Here is a 21,726-nt window from a genome sequence, read left to right as displayed (position 1 = left end):
TGATGAACAAGTCGATATTTTTAAAGATGTATCATTGTTGTGCGTGTGGGGCATACTAGAGAATAATTACCACTTCACACCTCACACTGCCCTTCCTGAATTGTGCTGAATAGTGGTAGCCTAAAACATATTAGTGGCATTCAATGCTGCTGAAGTGTTACTACTTTGTATTACTGAAGAACTCAATTTAGATGCAATTGGAGTAGATGATAATGACTAGCCTGCTGTTTACATGGTTGGCACCTTGCATATATTTCAAAACTGAAAACAACATCAATTTTTATTACTGGAGTAATCTTGATTTTGTCTTGACCCTCCAATTTTGAGCAATATTTTCCTAAAAAAAATAATATTACAAAATGAACAGGTCATGCATATTTGAGTGTTTATTCTGTCTGATATATACTAAAAGACACAAAACAGATACTGATCATTAATATGCTTTAAATGTAGATTAAAGTGTGCTTGGATGACTTTCATCTGTTGATCAATAGTAAAAATCTTGTTATTGGATGGATTTCCTCTCATAACGTGAAGATGAGCATGTAAGGTTAACTGGCAACTCTAAACTGGTGCAGAACGACTGAATGTAGGCATGTGCGTTAATTTGCCTTATGGTGGTCCCAGTTCTTTCCTTTCTCATGCTAATGCTGCCTCAGCAACCTTTAAATCCCTGCAACTCTGAAGTTAGCTCAAGCAGGTCTGAAATAAATGGATGCCTTATTTTCTCAGAATTTAAAATACAAAAAATATTCAATTTAAGATTAAAGTTTGAAGACAATCTGTTTAAATTTTTCCATCAGTAGTATTACAACCACACTGAAGGTTTTAAAATACATGTTCATGAAGCTATAATTTGAGAAAAAATAAGTAAAATGAAGTGTGTCTGTATCAGGATTAGATAAAGATTGGATGCCGTTTCAACAAGACCAACAACCAGATCTAGTATCAGTCTCCTACAACCAATATGTCCAGAAAATTATGTGCCGAGGACCCCAAGTATAATTAGCTTACTTCAAAAACTGGCTGAAGTTCTGTTCTTTATTTTCTCCATTTCTTATAAAATAGAGGTTTCAGTGTTTTTTGAGGACAGGATGCAGAGTGACAATTCTTATGACCACAAATAGCCTCATTTATTAATGAGTACTGGATTCAGTTTCACAATTTGCTCAGAACTGCAGGCAGTGTCAAACTTTGCATTAGCAAACATTACCAAGGACTGGATATGGCTAAAGTTTTTAAAAAAGGATTATACAGTGTCTAGCACGCTGCATAGAGCCAACATTCTGAATGCAATTTAATGCCAAATATCATAAATAATTACAGCAGTAAAACTAGGTACTTTTACACAACAAATTCTGATTCTGGGTTCATAGTGTAAATGCAGATGATTTAAATCAAATATTTCTTCTTGCACGACAGCACAGATTTGTCTGAGATAGGAGCAGTTGCATTTGATCCAGTAGTGTAAACACTTTAATGGCTTACGCACTGCAAACATCTATTTGGAAATAAAAAAAATGCATAGAGTGACTGAATTAGTAAATGAAAGAAGTCTTTAACTAACTGTGAACATAAGAAATCTGACAAATGAAAGGAAACCATTGAGTCCATCAAGCCAGTTTGTTTAGCTAACAGCTAATCTGCCCCAAGATCTCATCCAGATTTTACTTAAAGTTTTTGCTTCAACTTCATTTCTCAGTAGTGTGTTTGTGCTTCAGTAGGCAGCAATGTTTCATTAAAAGAAGATAAATAAATTACCCTACCATAATCATTAACAATAAACCCAAGAAATTTTAAAAAAATGTACTCAAATTATTTTACAGCATGCTTGCCCATGCAACAGTGAATGTGCCATAATTATTTGGCTTGATATGGATAAGAGTTTAGTGACACCACCATTTTCTGATTGAGCTACATTGAACTGGTACAATATAAAATAGATGCGTTCGTCATGTAAATGGATCTGTTAATATCAGCAGATATAATAATAATAATAATAATAATAATAATAATAATAATAATAATAATAATAATAATAATAATAAATAATAATAAAATAATAATTCTTTACATTTATATAGCACTTTTCTCTCACAACTCAATGTGCAAGTTAGGAGCCACTTCAACCACCACTAATGTGTAGCATCACGTGGATGATGCAATGACAGCTTTTTTTCGCGCCAGTACATTCCCCACACATGAGCTGTTAGGTGGAAAAGTAGTGTGAGAGACAGCCAATTGGAGACAGGAGATGATTAGTGAGATCTGTGATGGGCAATTTAGCCTGGACATCAGGATACACCTCGCTCTTTACAATGAATGCCTAGTAATGTTTTATGACCAAAGAGAGTCAGGAGCTCGGTTTTAACAGCCATTTGTACATTACAGTGTCCCCATCACTGCACTGGGGGATTGAGATCGACATTCAGACCACAAGGTAAGTGACCCCTACTGGCCACATCAACACCTCTTCCAGCAGCAACTCAAGCTTTTCCTAGATGATCTTCCATCTAAGTATTGGCCAGGACAAAACATGCTTAGCTTCAGGTGGAAGACTTCTTCTAATGTGCATGTGGCAGGCTAAAATCTCTACAGTAGCACAAAAATGGGATTAAACAACACTTTATGATATGAGTACATCTTGCTGTTATAAACAAATAAAGGATAAGTAAGCAACACATACAGTTATGAGTTTTTATGCATTTATGCTTAATAAGTAAGAGAAATAATCTCACATTTCTATAAAAGGTGTAAAATAAAATAAAAATCATTAATGAACTATTTGCTATTAGTGATGCAAAATTAATTTTATCTGCCATGGAATATTTTGTATTTTTGTTCTTTTATTGTTTATTTTAATTAACTTATAATAACTTATGTGGGGAAATCCTTCATAATATCACAACTTTGCCAAAATCATATACAGTGCTGACGGATTCATAATTTCAGAATGCTACTACTTTGCATTTGCTAACCTGTGCAATGTTGACTTTGTCTCACACTTTTTCCTTGCTCACATCATTATTTTGAATTAGTCTCATTTAACATTTGAAGTGCTTTGTGGAGGAGAATTTTAGAAAAAAACTTTTTAAATCACAGCTGTTGATTTCTGTAGGGAATCTTACATGGAACACATTGACCTTGCTGATGCTTGTTGACATTTGTGTAAGTCTGTAAATGTTTTAAGAGAATACATAAAGTACACATTTTTCTTAACTTTTAGACAAAACAAGTTTATGAGATCTACCTAAAAAGATAATTACAATGATGTGAATTTTATAAATGTGACTAAATAGTGATTATAAAAAAAATAAACCAAGAGAATAAATCACTATGACCTAAAAAGAAGCCTGAAAAACTAGACAAGTGATACTGATGAGAAAAAAAGAAAGCTTTGATGCTTTAGAATATCATCTTTCATTTGTCTGAGGTACTTGCCCTCGGCTCACAGGTGATGAGGTCAATGCACTTTCTCTTCAGATGTGTGTAATCCATGACATTTCTTTATGGTCTTTTTTGTGTGTCTTTAGAATGATTTGGTTAGTTATAATGGGAATCCGAAGTCCACAGGTTTATATGGATGATTGAGGATTTGCTAAAGCAAATTGCCTGCAGGCATAAGCCCATTAAAGACATCAACACATAGATTTCATGAGATTAGATTCTCGTTACCGAAAAAGAAATAAGACCCATCCTACCCCTTGGGGTAAACAGTATCCCCTGTTGAGATAGTGGAGGTGCTTAGCATCATGATTACAATAAAGAGAGGAATTTTAAGCCTCCCTCCCTGGACTTTCTGAGGCAAGAGAATCACAAAAGAGCCGGAATGTCTGTCTCATTCAACAGCTTCTAAAAGAGAAATGCTAGAGGCAGCCATACATGGTGTTCTGCTTAGCTTCTGACCTCTGGACTGAAAGGTAAAAAGGTCCTTTTTTACCTGTAATTCACTTTATTGCTATGGTTTCACTTGCTTCAGGCAGGTAAACTGTTTTCCTGGAATTGCCAATCTACATTCAGAGCCAGTCTGTTCGTTAGCATCATCAGCTCGAGTGATGACATTATTGTTTTGCAATGCAATGAGCTATAATTAAATGACACACTTCAGTTCCTTTGTACCAACTCAGGAGAAGTTGTGGTCACTGTATACAATAAATGTGACACTTTTTTATAGTTGGTTATATACCAGAATCTGCGGTGGGCTTGCGCCCTGCCCGGGGTTTGTTTCCTGCCTTGCGCCCTGTGTTGGCTGGGACTGGCTCCAGCAGACCCCCATGACCCTGTAGTTAGGATACAGCGGGTTGGATAATGTATGGATAGATATACCAGGATTTATTTTTTACATGTTTGTGGCTAGCAAATTTATTTATGATGATTATTTCTTTAACACTCCAGGAAAAGTCCACTATGTACTAGTGACTGAGCTGATTTGTATCACTGAGATTAGAAGTAATTCAAAATGCTGTCTGATCTGATTAATTTAAATTGTCATTTCGGGCTTGCTCTGTGCTATTTTCTCAACAGCTGACGTTGCAGCTTCTTTGTGCCTCTCAGAGAAAACCTTTGCTATAGTAAACAAGAAAGGATAACAATTGGGCTGGGGGACACTTTGCTCATTGAGTGGGTGACAAGATATTACATGAACCAATGAAATGTCAGCGATCCTCAGTGCTCCACTTGAGATACTCATATTCAGCACAGCAAATTATCCGATATATATTGTCATACTTTCTTTTACTGCATATGTATCAGTCCTATTATTTAAGACTCCAAAAAGTTTCAATCATTTCCTAGGACTAAATACATTTTTATATTCGGACTAATGAGTATATCTAAAAGAGGAATTTACTTGTGGGAAAGATCATAGCTTTATGTCAGCATTAACTACTATAATCAGTATTTCTGCTTGTTGTAAAGTAAGGAATATTTCAGTTATTCCATAGAAAAAGATGTGATGAACCAAGACTTGTTAACAAATTTACTCAATAAAAGAGAAACAAATCATGCCAGGGAAAACAGAATGGCAGAATGCTGCTAGATGGTTCACCCTAAGTTTGTGTGACTTGTCAATGAAGGGGAATCACCAGGAAAAGGGACACCCTTGTGCAGTAAGATAGCAATCGATATACTGTGTCATACCATTTGCGGAAAAGAATACCCAGTTTTGGGGTGTGCAGTTTGTGGCATTATGAAAGACAGCAAGGATTCTTAGGCATATAAGGTTCTACTGTCCAATTGCCACACAGCCAAATATTGGCTGCAATTGCAGGGCTCAAAGGTGTAAAAGCAACAAAAACCATCAGAGGCTATGTGAGCTGATGGCTTCATTCCTTTAAAATGACAACTGGCGACCATTAGGCATTTCTTGAAGAAAGGCGTAATTCCAAGAAAGCATCTCACTCATAGGGAAAAAAAGGTGACCAGAAAATGAAATAGAAATCTCTGTGGTATTAATCTGGGATGGTGCACAAGACCTGTGAAAAAGACTGACTGGAGTTCAGGCTATAATTTGCTTTGTGTAGTGCTTTTATTATTATAAGAGGAATACATTTTGTCTTATTCAAATCTTGTCAAAGCACCTCTACAAGCACGTTCACTCCTTTCACTATAATTAAGTTTTGTTAGTCATTATGAACCAATTATTCATAGTTACAGGCTTGGACAAATAGTGGATAAGATTTCTGTCTTTCTGTAGTAACCTGGCAGTTTAGGTCACTTTCTGCTTAAATTGACTCCAACTTTCATTTCATTATGTCAGTTATTAATGGGCACATTTCAAAAGAGATTCAACACTAAAGACAACCCAATACCAAAAAAGCGGCAACTTTTTACAGCCTGATCTCTACGTCGATCCTTGTTTTGAGAGTTGTGGGTTTTTACCATAACAAAATTCAAACTTCCTTCAATGTTTTACTCACTTTTAACTATTTATTTGTTTTCTGAACTACTGAAACAACATTTCATAAATTTCAATTTTTTTTTACGTTGGCAGTCTTAGTCAAATCACTTAAAGCCAAGAAAGGATATTATTTCAGTCTTTGCGTAATAATGGATGCAGCTGCAGTATCTGCAAAGTAAAGATTTTGCCTTTAGGCAGTTCCCATTGTTGGATGAAGATTTTGGCAAACTAACCCAACTAAAAGAAAGAAATTCAAGCCGGGAGAACACCCATACAATTAGGTGCAAAACTGCGGTGTTACTATGTGATGTAAATTTCTCAAGACAAAAACGAAACACTTCTCTACCTGGGTTAATACTAATGCTATGTCTAATAGTCATTAAACACTTTGAGGCAGAAGACCAGCCATATTTCTCAGGAAGCAATATCACAAACAAAAATGAAACAATCACATTTGTGAAGAGGCAAAGTAAATTGAAAAGGGAATATGAATTCATTTACATTGCATGCGCACCCACCCACCCAATTCACATCCTACTCCTGTATAAATATACAGTATATATATATATATATATATATATATATATATATATATATATATATATATATAGTATATATAGTATATATAGTATATACAGGTATGCATCGCATAACATCTGCTTGGCCAGCTTCTGACCGCATATACGTAGGTGGTCCCATAAGTGTATAACAGAGTTCAGACATCCCGTCGGAGAGCAGGACATAGCAGACATAAACAGACATACTGCCAGTACTGTGCTGTACTTTCTATTACTATTTGAATCTGAACTTTCCCTAATTACAAATAACAAATTTACAATGTAACAGTGTATTCTTCGACTTGTAGGCAGCAACACCCATTTTTGCATATCTCATGCTTCTGGAATGTAGTAGCATTATCTGTCTGTATTGCTACAGGTACACTGCAATATCCCCTAGCAAAACAGAATAACATCCTATTTCACAGATAGTATTGTTGACTTTAAGCAGTGCATACCAAGATATAGACATACAGTATATATATATGTATATATAGTCATGCTTATGCGCTTAGGGAACATCTTAAAGACCCAATAAGATAAACAACACCACCCTGAGCAAAGAGGGGGCACTGTCATTAATACTATCTCCTTTTCCGCCCGCATTTTATTCATTTGCCAGTCAGATAACAAAAGACCCAACTTCCGCTACTGTCATGAAGCGCCACCCCTTCCAGGTCACTGGTACAAAACCTTCAAAGCCACTGGAAGCTGATGTTCATTTGAGAACCATCCATTAAGGGGGAATGATCGATCCCTCACCTTTACATTTAGACGCATCTAATGCCAATTGCTTATACCCTTTACTTTTTTTTTGCTCTTTTTTACACTATATTTTAGTCTACATTACATTTTTTGCTACATCCTTCCAGTTTACTATATATTTTATACATATAGTATATATTGTAGATTCCATAAAAAGCTGTTATAATGTACTATGCTTCTAAAAATATAATTTTGGGTTAGCAATAAAGTCATTTTCAGAATCATAGTTACAAGTATTCCTTTTGGGCCAGTAACTAAAGAAAAAAGAACAGCTAATTTTATAACAGTAACACAGTGCATGTAAGTTCAAAGTTAGATCTGAGTATTGCAGTCTATGTTCTATCTTGTCTCCATACAGAGTTTTGTATTTTCTTCCTTCTTTGGTTGTTGTGCAAAGCAAGTAATAATGTCAATAATAAAATATGTATATAAACTGAAGTGTATATTGTAAAGAGACACCATTGATATCTGCTCAGTTGAACTTGGTTTTCCTGTGAATTGGCAATTTTTCTAAGAAAAGCATTAAGAAAACTCACTTAATTTCAAATTTCTGGCCTTCTGGAAGCCCAGTGTAAATCTTCCAGAACAATGACCTGCAAATTAGCCTGCCTTAATTGACATGGGTGCTGCACACTGCAGTAATAACAAGGCCTTAATTGGCCCTTTTGTAACTTTCTCATTTTGCATCATACACCACTTAATATGAAACATATACAAGTTCAAGATGTATCTGTCATAAGAAAGGCTCAATTAAGTATGTGGACAGTGCTGTTAACACCTCATTTTAGTTATTTTAAAACATTGGATCAAAGGTACAATTATAGAAAAAACAAATAGTCATGTGTGATACAATTATTTAGGGATTCTTACAAGTTCATGAAAGAGTTGTTTCAAATACATATAATATAGTAAGTGATAGTTTGGTTGCTTTTTAAACAATGTGTCTGAAATAGGCAATTTCTTGTACTGTTGAGCATTCAAATGTTTTGCAATAAGCCTTTTCACCAAGACTTATCTAATCTATACACTAGAGTTACAACACACAAAAACAGGCAAGCTGTGTTTAGGACTTCTGCTGTCTCTGGCTGTTGTATTCAACTTGCCAATACTGGATACATTTATTGGGAATCTGTAAAGGCTGTCTAAGCCTTAAGTGAAGGGCAAGGATACAAAATGAATTAATTTCACAAAATCTCTAACTCTTAATGTACTTAAATACTAGTTAATACCAGGGTTTAAATGATTTTTTTCTTCTTATTATTATTATTTCTAGCTTTGCCAAAGAAGTCCTCTCCAGTACCATTTTGTATTTCTTTTCTAATGACACTGTCATTGTCGGTGCTTTTCACAAGCAGATTGGTGAAGTTTCATTTAAACCAGTTATAAAGACCATGACACCTTTAACTCAGCATTTGCACTTTCTTTACAAAGAAACGATTTGTTGACCAAATAAGACTACCTACTGAAGCAATTTTATTTTGTTTATTAGATTTCATTTTTAATTTTCAACCTTTTTTTTTAATTTACAATATCTGCTTGCTTCCAGTTATTTGAGATTTTCAGTGTCCTGACTTAGTCCTCAAAACTTATTCTTGAAAATTTTCCTCAATATGACTTCTCACCACTGTCTCTCATTTACTCAGTATCATTTCATTTGTCTGTTTGGAACATCACAATAACACAGATATTCATAAATTTCACTGTCTTCTAATAAAACTTTCACAGAGATGAAATCCAATTTCAAGTGATTTGGAAAAACAGTTCCAATAAGTGTTTTTCTTTTTGATAGACTTTCATAAGTAATCCAGCAACCTTTGACTTCTGCTGTCTTGGCCAAGTTGCTTTTTATAATATATATTTTTTTCTTATGTTTGGCATCCTTCAGATTTTGAGCTATAAAGAACCCATCCAATATAGAAAATAGGAAAGGAAGACCCTGAAATTCATTTGACTCTATCGGTTCCTCGATCCATGACTTCCTATATTCCAGCACAGCACATTTCCACAATTCTGAGGACTCATAAACATGTTCTATTTTATCTTTTGATTGTGTGTCCATCTGTATTTGGTGGCTCAATTGAATCTCTCATTTCTTAATGCCACCATGCAAATTCCCTAATGAGCACCCATGCTGTTGTTCTTTGCTGCTCTCGGCAGGTTCCCAAAAGCCTGTTTAGCACAGTTGCAGGTGGGATTTCAACATCGTGTTCTCCATATCGATAAAGAAGGAATAATCCAAGCCCCAGGCACATACACAAGAGCAATCAGAGTATTTATTATCATGGAGATATAAGACAGACAATCTGTGTGTAATAAGTCCATACTTGGTGGAAAAGGGAATTTAGTTTCAGTTTACTCATGTCTTCCACGACCCACAGGTCAAGAACCATTACCACAGACAACAGCCTTGTCATTGTCTACATTTCTTTAATCTAAGTAACTCCCCCATCAAAGATATATAGCATATATTTTACTAGTAATGTCAATCCATCCATTATCCGACCTAACTACAGGGTCATGGGGTTCTGCTGGAGCCAATCCCAGGCAAAACAGGGCGCAAGGCAGGAAACAAACCCTGGACAGGGATCCAGCCCATTGCAGACTAGTAATATTATTTCCAAAAATATTGGCATGTAGATGACATATCAACTAACAGCCAAATAAATGGTTTACATCTAATTTTGCTAAATTCATAATCACCTTGTTCCACACAATTTGAGAATGTATCTTTTGCCCTTCGTTGCATTTGTTTCCTAATGGTTGAACAGAAAATATGTTTCTATATCTACTTTATTTGTCCAGCATTGTAATCACTCTTTACTGTTCAGTTTCCCATTTTAATGTGTAATATACTTACCCATGAAAAATTTTAAAAATGCAACTTTAAAAGATGCAACTTTAGACTATGGAGTAAAAAAAGACAGAAAGCAATTGCATGGCAGCTAACACAGTGTAATGGCAAAGTGGCATAAAATAATACCTCTGATGAGGCTAAAAGAGAACATTTCTAGGGTCTCTTTGTATGTGAAAGGAAACAATCAGATCTATGTAAATATTTATATTTTCCATGGAGGCCATTACTCAGCTCTGGATTCTTTGTACCAGCTTGAGAATAACAATGAATTATATTTTTTCCAATACATCAGGTGACCTTTATCTTCAATATTATTTCTAATAATGGCTTGCAGAGAAAAGACAGAATAAAAACTAGATTAATGTGTATGTATTTATTTTGCCAAAATAACACCACGTTGTTCCGAATGAATCAACAGCCTTTATGGTTCCCATCCCCACCTTGAAATACTTGAATTGATGAAGTTTCAACGCGGGAGGGTTGTGGGCAGCAGGCATAGCCGTGCCAGTGCCTATATCGTGTTGTTTAAAGTGAAAAATGTGAACTGGACATGATGAATGTTTCTTTTTTGTGCTGTTTTTTAAGACATCAACCCGAGTATATAAACATTGAATATTCAGGAATGTTTGCTTATACCATACAGAACAGGTCTGTAATTCAGACAGCACTCTTCTCCCTTTTTGTCAATTAAAAAATTCCATCTTGGATAATGGATGGATAAACTGTTCATCCATCCTCATACATGTTATTATTTTGAGGTAATAAATACTATGGAAAAGAAAATGCTTCTTCCACACACAAAAGATACAAAGTATTATAACCAAGCAAATGTTCAACAATGCACTCTCCTTACAATATGTATCCAAACACTGACTTGTGGACAATTTCCTTTGACATGTTCTTGTATGAGACAATGTGGTGCCCATCTGATTTCACAGCTACACTCACTCAGTACAGGAACTTGAACCACATGCCATGTAAAACTTAAAAGTGGCTATTTTTAGTTAACTGTAGATGATAAATTTAAAACCATGAAACTTAAACTAACTCTGTTCCTAAAGCAATGCAAGATGACTGTACATACCAACATCTTAAAAGGCTTAAATCCTAAGCACAGATGAAACAAGGCCCTATGATTTACATTAAAAATGTTAAGCTGTTAATGGTAAAAGAGTAAAGTAAAGGGCAGTCATTAGGCATGTAGAAAATTTGCTTATAAACACAACTTACATCATTATTTCACAACATTATCTTTATACTGAATGGTTGGAAAAGGTTATGAATAGCCTTTTTGGGCAGCATCGTCATTGGGCACAGGTATTTATTATTCTCAACCCAAAGGAAAGCACACAGACAAACATGCCTATAGCAAAAATGTTTCTTGCCTGCTATGAGAAGCTAAGCAAAAGCAAGGCAGGATGCAAGATATAATTCTCTTAAAGAAATTGATTCTGAAAACCTATGTATGAAATTACAAGGGACACCACCAAGAAATATCCAAAAATAAAAATATTTTTTATTCTTAAAAATATGGGTACTGAAACTGAAATAAAACTTAAGTGTGCAGAACTACCATGCCAGAGATTTATGCATTCAAGATTTATTAGGGTAAAGACACTAAATACATCTATTTTATTTTCTCACTTTGCAATTGTATACGTTAAAAAGCAAACAGCTTTCATGTAGCAGATGATGACTTCTAAACTCCCACTGATTGCCAACAGAGGTCATGACTGAAGAATGTCTTCTGGGAACTGATTTCCTAACAGGAGAACTTTGAAGACACATCTTGGAAAAAACTACAGCATCAGAATCCAACTCAAATGTCTGACTGGAGACCACTAAATATACGGGTCAAGTCTGTACATAACTAACAAGCCAGCTAATGCCATCCCCAAGGTCCATGCAACTAAAAAAGGTTACCTTACCTTGCTCTGGAAGCTGAGAGCCAGTGGATGGCACACTCATATTTAGCACGTCATTGACAGCTGTGTCAGCATAAAGGCCTCGCTGGACGTCATGTTCACTGTCAGTCTGGTCACTTTCTTCATGACCACTGTCCTTGAGACTGTTGCCTTCTAAGTCCTTGAATGTTGATGTGCTAGAATGTGGAGGGTGGGAGGAAAAAAAAGGACAGATTTACTGTCATGTTAACGGCAATCAGATAACCTTTCCCTCTGTCTCACTTTATTTTGCTCATTTGAGTCAATGGCCCCGGAGCAAGTCTGCTCTTCTGTACAGCCAAGGCGCCCAGATCAGATTAATAACTGGACTGCAAGCTTTTGTTCTGGACAAACTAAATATAGTCTAGGATTTTTTGCCAGTCTGAATTTCAATTGATTTGTAGGCTGAAAGGACAAACATCTTTTCTCATGAGTCTTAAGCTCTGGTCCTGGAGCCTCATATAAAATACTAACAAAAAGACCAAAATGAAGAAGGATACACTGTGCTATGAACATATGAAAGGCATAATTTCCAGGTTAACAAGTAATATAAGGTGAGCGCTGCTGGTCGAAAATTGCCTGTCAGACTATTATTACGGCAAGAACTATATACAGTAGAATGAAATACCAGAGGGCTATCGGGAGCAAGTGGGTGACATGCTTTCATTCATCTCTTTGCCTGGCTTACTGAGCTAAACGAAAAGAAGTCACCCAGTATTCATCTCCACTAATTCACTTTTTTTCTCTTTCTTATGAAACCAACCCATTTTACTAATACGTTTCTATTTCTTCAGTTTTACTATTAAGACACTATTTTTAGAGTCCTTGCAAGAAGAAGATGCTAAAGTTAGAACTCTTGCACCAACTTTTAAGTTGTAAATGGTTGCTCATGCAGTAGAAATAGCAGTGCTAGTTTCAGATGTTATTGATGTAATTGCACCTGTCTTCTAGTATAGGCCTGGCCGCCTCAGAGAATTCTTTTGTGCCAAAGGCAGAGACAGCACTTAAGTTCTGCATGTTTACCTAACTGTACAGCAGCTTTTGAAGAATGCATGTTAATGGCTTTCATAAGAAGACACGTGTCTGCACTCACATGGGGGAAAGTATACTGCACTTCATGCATATGACAGCATAAACAATAATCAAGCAGATTGTCTACTGAACAGACCTTCTTCAGTTTATTAGCTGTTTTTAATGCACCCATTCATGTTCAAGACACCAGGTGCACAATGTTAGTCTAATATTTTACATGACAAAAAATGCATTGTGTGTTGTTCCACCAAATCAAGAAATCTTAATAGAATAAAGTTTTCAGACGTACTGTACTTAAACAGAGAAAGTTGTCTGTTAGTGAAAGCACAACACAAGGTCATATTTGCGTTTAAACGTTACATCAAACATTTTAGAAAGAGCCATGCTAGAGACTACAAGAATATTATGCTCTCTGTCTGTGCTGAAGGCCCAGGAAGAGCAGTTAGCAGGGGCACCTGTCACATAGGCATAAGACAAATAACAGTGGAGGACAAGGGGACCAAGTAAGTGACATATAGAGATGATTTACCCTGTGTAGGGAAAGAGAAAGGGAGAAAAAGAGCAAGGCCACGAGCATTTAACTGGCAACCTAGCTAAACTTGTCTCCTGACTTCTCCTGATTTTTGCCAATCTGGGACATATAAAATATATACAGGTATATAGTACATTTTAACCACTTGCTAGTTATGTACCCTTCCACTATATATGAACACACAGTAGAGCGTGAGGAAATGAAAAGAGAAAGAGCAAGCAGGAAAAGGTGTCACAGCGTGGGAACAGGGCCCAAAAGGGTCTTAAAAAGTATTGAAACCTATGTATTGGATATGACAGTGTCGCAGGAAGTTGGACATTGCACTGAACTGCCATAGACTACTTTTTTCGCTGCATCAGAACTGAGCTAAAAGAATGTAAAATTGGGACAGGCAAAAACAAAATGGCTGAAGTCACCCAGGTCAATATAAATAATGGAGGACAAGCCACTTGGGTGCCACAATGAGTGATGAGCCACATAAAAATGAGTTGGGGCTCAAAGACTCAGAGATGCCTAAGGCTACTTAAAATAAAAGCTCTGGGAGTAAGATCTCAAGACTTCCGGAGGGTATTCAGTACTTGTGGATTAGTTGTAGGGATTGCCTTTGAAGTGGGATTTAAAGGCTGCTCCATAACAGTGGTCAAAGTATGTGCAGAGTCCAAGGATGAGTTAAGAGCAGATATTTCACTGGCATGAGAAAGAGATTCCAGTGCAAAAGGGACACGGAGAGTAAGAGAGGTGGGATGTGAAGAGGGTTTAATACATTTAATAGCTAAGGTTATTAAGTTAATGTTCAGGGAAAAAGGAAGGAAGAGACACACACAATGCAAACTTGAGCTGAGAATTTGTTGTTTACTTACCATTCTACAGACAATTTCACTGATTTTTTGTGTAAATCCTGTAAATCTGTACAACTATCTCTGCATCTCTTTTCTGCTGTTCGGCCAATATCTGAACTTTTCATGTTTTCTATCATGTTTTACATTTATGAAAGAATTAAACTCACTATATTTAACAACATATTACAACAACAAAGAAAGAAAGAGGGTGATATAGTAGTGCTATGCTTAGTGTTGAGGGCCAGAAGGATCTGAGGGGAGTGAGTTAGAATCCCAGTACCAGGTTGCCAGGTTGGTACTCTGGTGGTCCTCACACATCCATATTGAAATACTGGTTGAGATATTGGCAAAATCCAAATTGACCTCACATGGGTGTGGGTATGTGGGTGAGTGTACACTCACGCATGCTGTAGGCTGTCTCCTGCCTTGCATCCAGTGCTACTCTGTTAGGTTCCAGATGCCTATGCCTGTGAGTTAAATTAAGCAAGTTTAAGATTGTGAGGTGTATATGAAGGAACTAAGAACAACCTGGAACACAACCACTTTAAATTGCAAATTAAATACCTCTACTTGGTTTTACTGTTTTAGTGACTTTCAAGCAATCCAACTTAATAAAAGGACAAGTGTCTGTGTATGCATCTCTGTATCTGTATGCTGTGTCTCTCTTATATGACATTTGGTGTGGGATTCGTAACAGCAATGCTAATGTTTGTGATGTGCCATCTGTTGAAATGAAAAATGCAATACATTTTTATTACTAAAACTGTTTGTGATGTGCCATCAGTTGGAATTACAAATGCAATGCACTGTATTACTACATGCATTACAAAAAATATATTCCAATGCACTGCATACATTAAGGTCTAAGCTGATTGCTTAGATTTAAACCCATCTTATATTAATAAAGTGCCCTGCCTATTGGAAAGAACTAGTATAAATGGGGTGAAAAACTGGTCATCTGGCCACAAACAGCCCACACAGAATGACCGTTTTCTCCAAGTTGATCTTGGATAACAGTTCAACCCCATTTCTGCCTCTTTGGGCCCAAAAATTAAGAACTGAGACTCTTTAACATTATAAATACTGTAAAGTAGCAAAAACAAGCCAAGAAATGATGTGGTTAAACTGACTATGAGTAGGCCAACCATCTCAGGTTAAGTTCCGGCTCTACAGTATAACATTTTTTTATGATTTTAGGCTTTATTGCACATTAGTAATTGTTTTTTATTCTACATCATCTTCTTAAGTTATATAGAAAGGTAGGGATTGATAAATAAAGGAATAAAGAATGGTCAACAGCTGTGTCTATAGGAAAGAAAGGAAACAGTGGCACCTAGAAAGAGCATCCCAGTTGTACAAGGGAAATGGCTGACCAGAGTCACATGGGTTATTCATGGACTGGAGAACCATGGCAAGGGCATAATGATCTTTCTCTGCATTAAGACTAAATTCCTTTGTTTCGTTAGGCCTACTGTAGGAAATTAAACTTTTATTGTAGTGTGTCTATTGGTGTCTTTGTTTTTATAATAAGAGTAGATTGCTTTGCTTCATATGGTTTGAATCCATTTATCTACAAGTTTTAAAGTGTTTTGCTTCCATCAGAACATACACTGACCTTTTGCTCCCTGAGCAACTCAGGTGCATTTATGCCTATGTTGTGGGACAGTCCTTCTGCATTTAATTTTTTTTTCTGGACTGTCTGATTTTCTTACTTCCATACTTCAGTTTTCCTTTCTTAATCTGATTTTGGAGTTGTCAGCATTGTGGATAAATGGGGCATGTTGCTCTTATACTGATACATTGGTGGATTTGGTTGAGCTGGTCTAAGCATGAATGTGCCCAGGTCCTGGCTGCAACCCTAAACTTTAGCTATTCTTCTTCATAATGGGGTCGGTGCTGTGCTATTTCTGCATCTGCTTGTCTGCACGGCCTCCTTCATTCTTTTGTTGCTCCTATTAATTTTAAGGTTACAGGGTGGGTGGCGTTGTGTTATGGAGTAGGGTGGGTGCTGAGAAATTAGGTTTTATTTTATTGTAATTTCCATCAGAATGAATTTTGTTCCCCTTTAAAGTGTTTGTTTTGTATTTCAATATAAATTTGATCACAAAAAAACGAATATATAATCGTAAAAAGTATTCTGTTCACCTAAGCCCTGAAATGAAGTCCCCAAGCTAATTATGCAACACTAAATTCTATATTAAAATGCTCAGACTGATCACTAAATTATGGTTATGCCATGAATTAAAAAATACAGTCATATAAAATGGATTTATTCAACCAAAATGACAATGAATAACCTTGTTGTTAGTTTGAGAATGTTGCCAAAATTTGGTACGAACATTTTATTTAGAATTATGTTACTCCTACTAGTTCCTCATTTTTGCATTTAAACATCTCTAAATAAATATCTGGGCTCAGAAAAAAAGCGATTAGCATATTCTTTGCAAAACCTGTTGTTATCTGAGACCTCTAGGGATTTTGTCATTTCTACATAGATTCATAGCTTGCAAAGAAAAACAAATAATATCCTTATCAAGACATACCTTTTAATGAGATGCGCTCTACTGTTGACATAACTGGAATCAATGGAATAGTTCTCCGTCTGAATGAAAGAAGATACAGACATATTTTATTATGCTGAATAATAAAACAATGTTAATTGCCTTCCTATAGTTATGTTATTTTTACAAAAACCCCTGTGAACTGGTTATGCTTTCATCTTTAAGAGGGAGAAAAAAAAATAACTTCCCAAGTTAATAGACAGAAAAAAAATCCAGCAATATAATGGAAGTTACTGCCTTCTCCTTTTTATATATCATACTTAACCAGGGATGGCGTATAATTGGACTGGGTAGATGAGTCTCCGTACTGGATCTATTTTAAACCCCTGGGATCAATGTCTTGTGGTCTTCATCAGTGTGTTTTAGCATGCTTTGAAAAGCTTAACAGCAAAAGGCAGGACAAGCCTCCTACAGCCACACTGCAGAAAAAACGGAGCGCTGCCATCTTCAAAAAGAATGTCTGGCAACTTTCTGATATAGTAGTTTTAGCTCCCGGGAAGAGCACAAGCTGTAAACAACCCCCTTCTCTCAGGAGAAAAACCCTAGATCCCAAATAATTCATGGCAATAACTAAAAAAGGTTAATGCATGCAGCAAAGCAAAGAAGCACAACTGATTATCAGATGGATCTACCATAACCCCAGGTGCACATTGCTGCTGTTGTGAAAACTGTTAAAATGCATGTTTCCCAATTGCCCAGGGCCTTGGTTTAATTTTCTAGGACTTAATGTTTTGAGTCACTGTTGATCTCTGTTTATGCCAAAATACCGAATTCAAAGGATAGTCTCCCTGGAAACCTATCCATTCAAACTGGAAAGCCCACACAAAGTAACAGGTTGACAAGACAACACTCCAAGCTCCAACCCCAGTGCACTTTGAGCATTGTTTCTCTTGATTTTAAAATATGACTTCCATGGGTAGTTTTACCAAAAATCACAAAGCAAGGCAGTGCTGTTTCAACTGTGTCTTATTTTGCAGATGGAAGTGTAAGGCCATTTGTAATTCACTAATGCTTTATGACCTGTGCTAAACATTTGGACAGACCTTAAACCTGTCATCACTAATCAGGTTTATCGACTTCAAGGTATATTTATTGCCAGCCAATACAGTTATATTTGATAGATTGCTGTTTACTTTTAACAATAGAGAATGAATTTCACTTTTAGAAGATATGTCTTCCATTTTGTTTGACGCTAGCACTGTTTTTAAAATAACCTTTCACTTGTGTAGGGGTGAAAGTCCAAAATGCAGTCATTCTTCAAGGCAATATTTATGTTTCAGTACATAGCATCAGCACTGGTGCACCTACAGTAGTGCCCTCTCCTTCTTTCTTGTTCTCTGGTATGTTTACATATCTCCAGTAGTATAGTACTGGTGATCTCAGCTAGCTTTCAGCACTGAAATCAAAGTTGATATAGCAAATGCCATGAATGTAATTACTCAAATGGAAATGATTGTGACTATTATTTTGTACAATAAACCAAGCAGGCACATAAACATGCAGTAGCATTGCATGAATATGCACAGAACTGTTCAACGTATAGAAGGTAAAAATCCCTGACTTGCAATGTTACAAAGAGTGAACTTGTCACAATTAATTTAGTGTCTATTCTTTTAGCTTTTAGAAAGGTTTCATAGACTCTTCATTTTAACTTTACAAATTCTGAGACTGTCCTGTCGATTTTTGGATAAGTGTGTTAGAAATTATTGCAATACAATTCAGACTAATGCCACCATCTCTGCCATGTGTAAATAGATCTTTATGGCTTGAGAATTGTAATTCTAGTCTGTTGTATCATCCTTGAAAATGATTAAAACCATTGTGAAAATGCTACTCATTCATATTTATATTTATATATCAGACAGATCCTATCAGAGTTGACATGGACTTCAAGGACATGTATGAGAAAACACTGTTTGACAGCATAATCTGCCGTATAATTCAACTGCTCACCAAAGTTAAAATATATGAATAATTTCTGGAGTTGATGTTAAGATTGAAAATCAAAAGTTAAAGGATATTCTGTTTCAAACTTGATATTGTTTGTGTAACTGTGAATTTAAGTTCTCTTCTTGGATTACCAGGTGCTTAAATAGATGTCCATGGAAGGGTCCTGTATTTCACTAACATATTAAAAGACTTTTTTGATGTGTTTCCAAAAGAATTTGACTATAAAAACACAGCCTGACAAACTGTATCATGATAGAATTAATTATCACTGTTATATCACTATTATTTGTGTGGATTTAAATAAACTAATTAAGTGGCTATATACCCAAATTAAAGTATGCTAACCACATTTACTATTAAAGTAATAACACCTTTGAAACTTAAACCTGCATCTTTCATTAGACATATTACAATGTAAAGACATTAAAATAAATGAAGTATGGTAATATGAATTACATGTCTGATATTACATTGGTTATGATAAAAATGTATGTCATAAATCAGTGAATGTTTTTACTCTCAGTGATAGATAGATAGATAGATAGATAGATAGATAGATAGATAGATAGATAGATAGATAGATAGATAGCAACCATAGGTATACAAGAAGATATTAAATGATTGACTTTACACAATATTTCCTGTAAACGAAAAGTGTACTGATGATGTGCGAATCTGCAGAAGGCCAGATTTCATTAATATCAGGGTAATTGTTGCTGCCAATTACTACTGCACTCTTGTGAGGTGGATATTTTTTCAAGTGCCACCTGTGTTCCAGTTTGGTCCCTGTGAGGACTCATTATAGTTCTACTCTTTTGACTCCAGCACCCAGGGTGAACTTAATGAATGAGCGGGGTAGCAAGCAATCCAGGAAAGCTTAATTAAAGCGACAGTGTACAAATTTGAAAGGAGTTGCAACCTGGATTTAGGTTATAATTTGCACTGATAGAAACAAGTTCATTAATAACGTCTCAAGAGAGCTATGCACTTCTAAATTGTGTATCGCCCTATATTTCAACTAAAAGATGATTTTTACTAATCTCCACCCTTTGACTGAAGTCTTGGAAGTTATCTTTTTTTTTTGCATGTCATATAAGTAGTGAAGTAAGTTCTCTTCAGTCCTAAAAGAATACATCAGTTAAAGAGACTAAAAGCAACTGCCCCTCTATTTGGTGTAACTAATATTAATTTTTCTTATTGCATGGATTTTTATTCCTCACAACGTGATCAGTATGACTGCATGCACCACATGTTCAATACCTAAAAGCTAAGATCATCTCTTTGCAATCCGTTATGAGTCTGTCTTTTTTCCCTTTTTATTCAAGATTAAATAAGAAAACACTAAAACAGACTTAAGCACACATGAGCTGATGTTTGCATAAATAAAATTGCAGGTAGAGAAAGCAAATTCTCATTAATGAATGAGTAACTGTATGCGATTAATTGTCAACCATTGAAAATAAATGTGGGATTAATTGGGGTTTGGAGTCTATGGTGCATATTTATAAAAATTATAAGCTTTTTTACTTGTGTCCTTTTTGCAGTCCTATGTAAATATAACATGAGAAGAGGTGACAATATTTCAAAAGGAATTCAAAATTAAGATGTCCTTATTTCATAAAAGGTATACTGCAAGTGATACAAATTGATGTAACACTTAAAAATGTGTCATTTAATTTACTAAACATGTTGCAGTATGTATACAGCAGCAGAATATATTACAGTATTAAACTGAAATGATCATTCTGTTAAATGTTTTCCTGTCTATTTCTAGCAATCTACATACAAAAAGTTCCATTTTAGGAGATGTTTTTAATTAATCTATAAGTCTGTCATTTTATTACTCAATAAATATTTTGCTCAAGTCAGGTTGTGATTAATTCAAAATGATATAAAATCATTGTCCTCGTTCTTAACCTCCTGCACTGTGATGCACTCAGGTGCTGACAGAGGCTGTGCTTTCCTTTGGCAAATGTGCACTGACAGGCTTCTGCTTGTGTGTGTTAACGCTGACTGTAAGTGCCTAACGTACTTGCTGCAACACTTAGATATGTGGAGAGCAACTGCTAAAGCAGAATGAGAAATCAGAGTTAAGAATTTTATCAAATTGTATTAAGAATTTCAGTGTCTTTGGCAGGAAGAATAGTCAACATAAGACATTCACCGTAATGATGTATCTATCATTTCCATTTAGCATATAAAACCAAGACAGATTATTTGGCTGACGTTAGCAATAATTAATTTTTATTAATAATTAATAAAAAATAATAACTGGACAGAATAGACTGAAGTAGAGAGCATTTACCAATTTAATCAAAACTGAAATGTAAACTGATTTACAGTTGGACTTTTTCAAAAAGATCATGGAAGAATGTATACTAGTAAAATGAATACATTGGCTGGAATACAATTTTTATACAAAGAATAAAGGTATTAGTATGTGTTGTTCAAAGCATATATCAATTTGCGATTCTTACTGTGCAGCTGATATACTACATTTGGATTTAAAACACCTTGTACATGTGTATTTTTATATATATGTTTAATGCTTTTTTCTCTGTTGAAACATTACATTTTGTGTTGATGCTGCACTTCTTTTTAATGCCATATTTGTAATGACTGAACATTGTGCTTCATGTGCAAATGGTAGTGTACTTCATACAACTGTGTTTAATTGAATGTGTTTTTATTCAGTATTTTCTGATATACCATATAGACAGAAATTCTTAAATTGTTCTGTGTTAAAAGGCCTGATATAACCAACATATTGTATCACTTGTGTGGAAGCCAGGCA

The 21,726-nt window shown here is 35.5% G+C and overlaps 1 protein-coding gene across 2 annotated transcripts in view; it reads right to left on the bottom strand.

The window, feature by feature from the left end:
* The window catches only part of pcdh19 (protocadherin 19), a 123,389-nt gene that overhangs the window by 48,859 nt on the left and 52,804 nt on the right, over positions 1–21,726 (bottom strand). For both annotated transcript variants that reach the window (XM_039766001.1, XM_039766002.1), the window contains exons 3-4: positions 16,965–17,023; positions 12,004–12,176 (exon numbers count right to left, since the gene is read on the bottom strand). In XM_039766001.1, the coding sequence (XP_039621935.1) occupies positions 12,004–12,176; positions 16,965–17,023 (232 nt within the window). The remainder of the gene's footprint in view (positions 1–12,003; positions 12,177–16,964; positions 17,024–21,726) is intronic.

This window comes from Polypterus senegalus, chromosome 10 (genome assembly GCF_016835505.1).
Source record: "Polypterus senegalus isolate Bchr_013 chromosome 10, ASM1683550v1, whole genome shotgun sequence".
Taxonomy (NCBI): domain Eukaryota; kingdom Metazoa; phylum Chordata; class Cladistia; order Polypteriformes; family Polypteridae; genus Polypterus; species Polypterus senegalus.
This window is presented reverse-complemented; position numbering and strand designations above follow the sequence as displayed.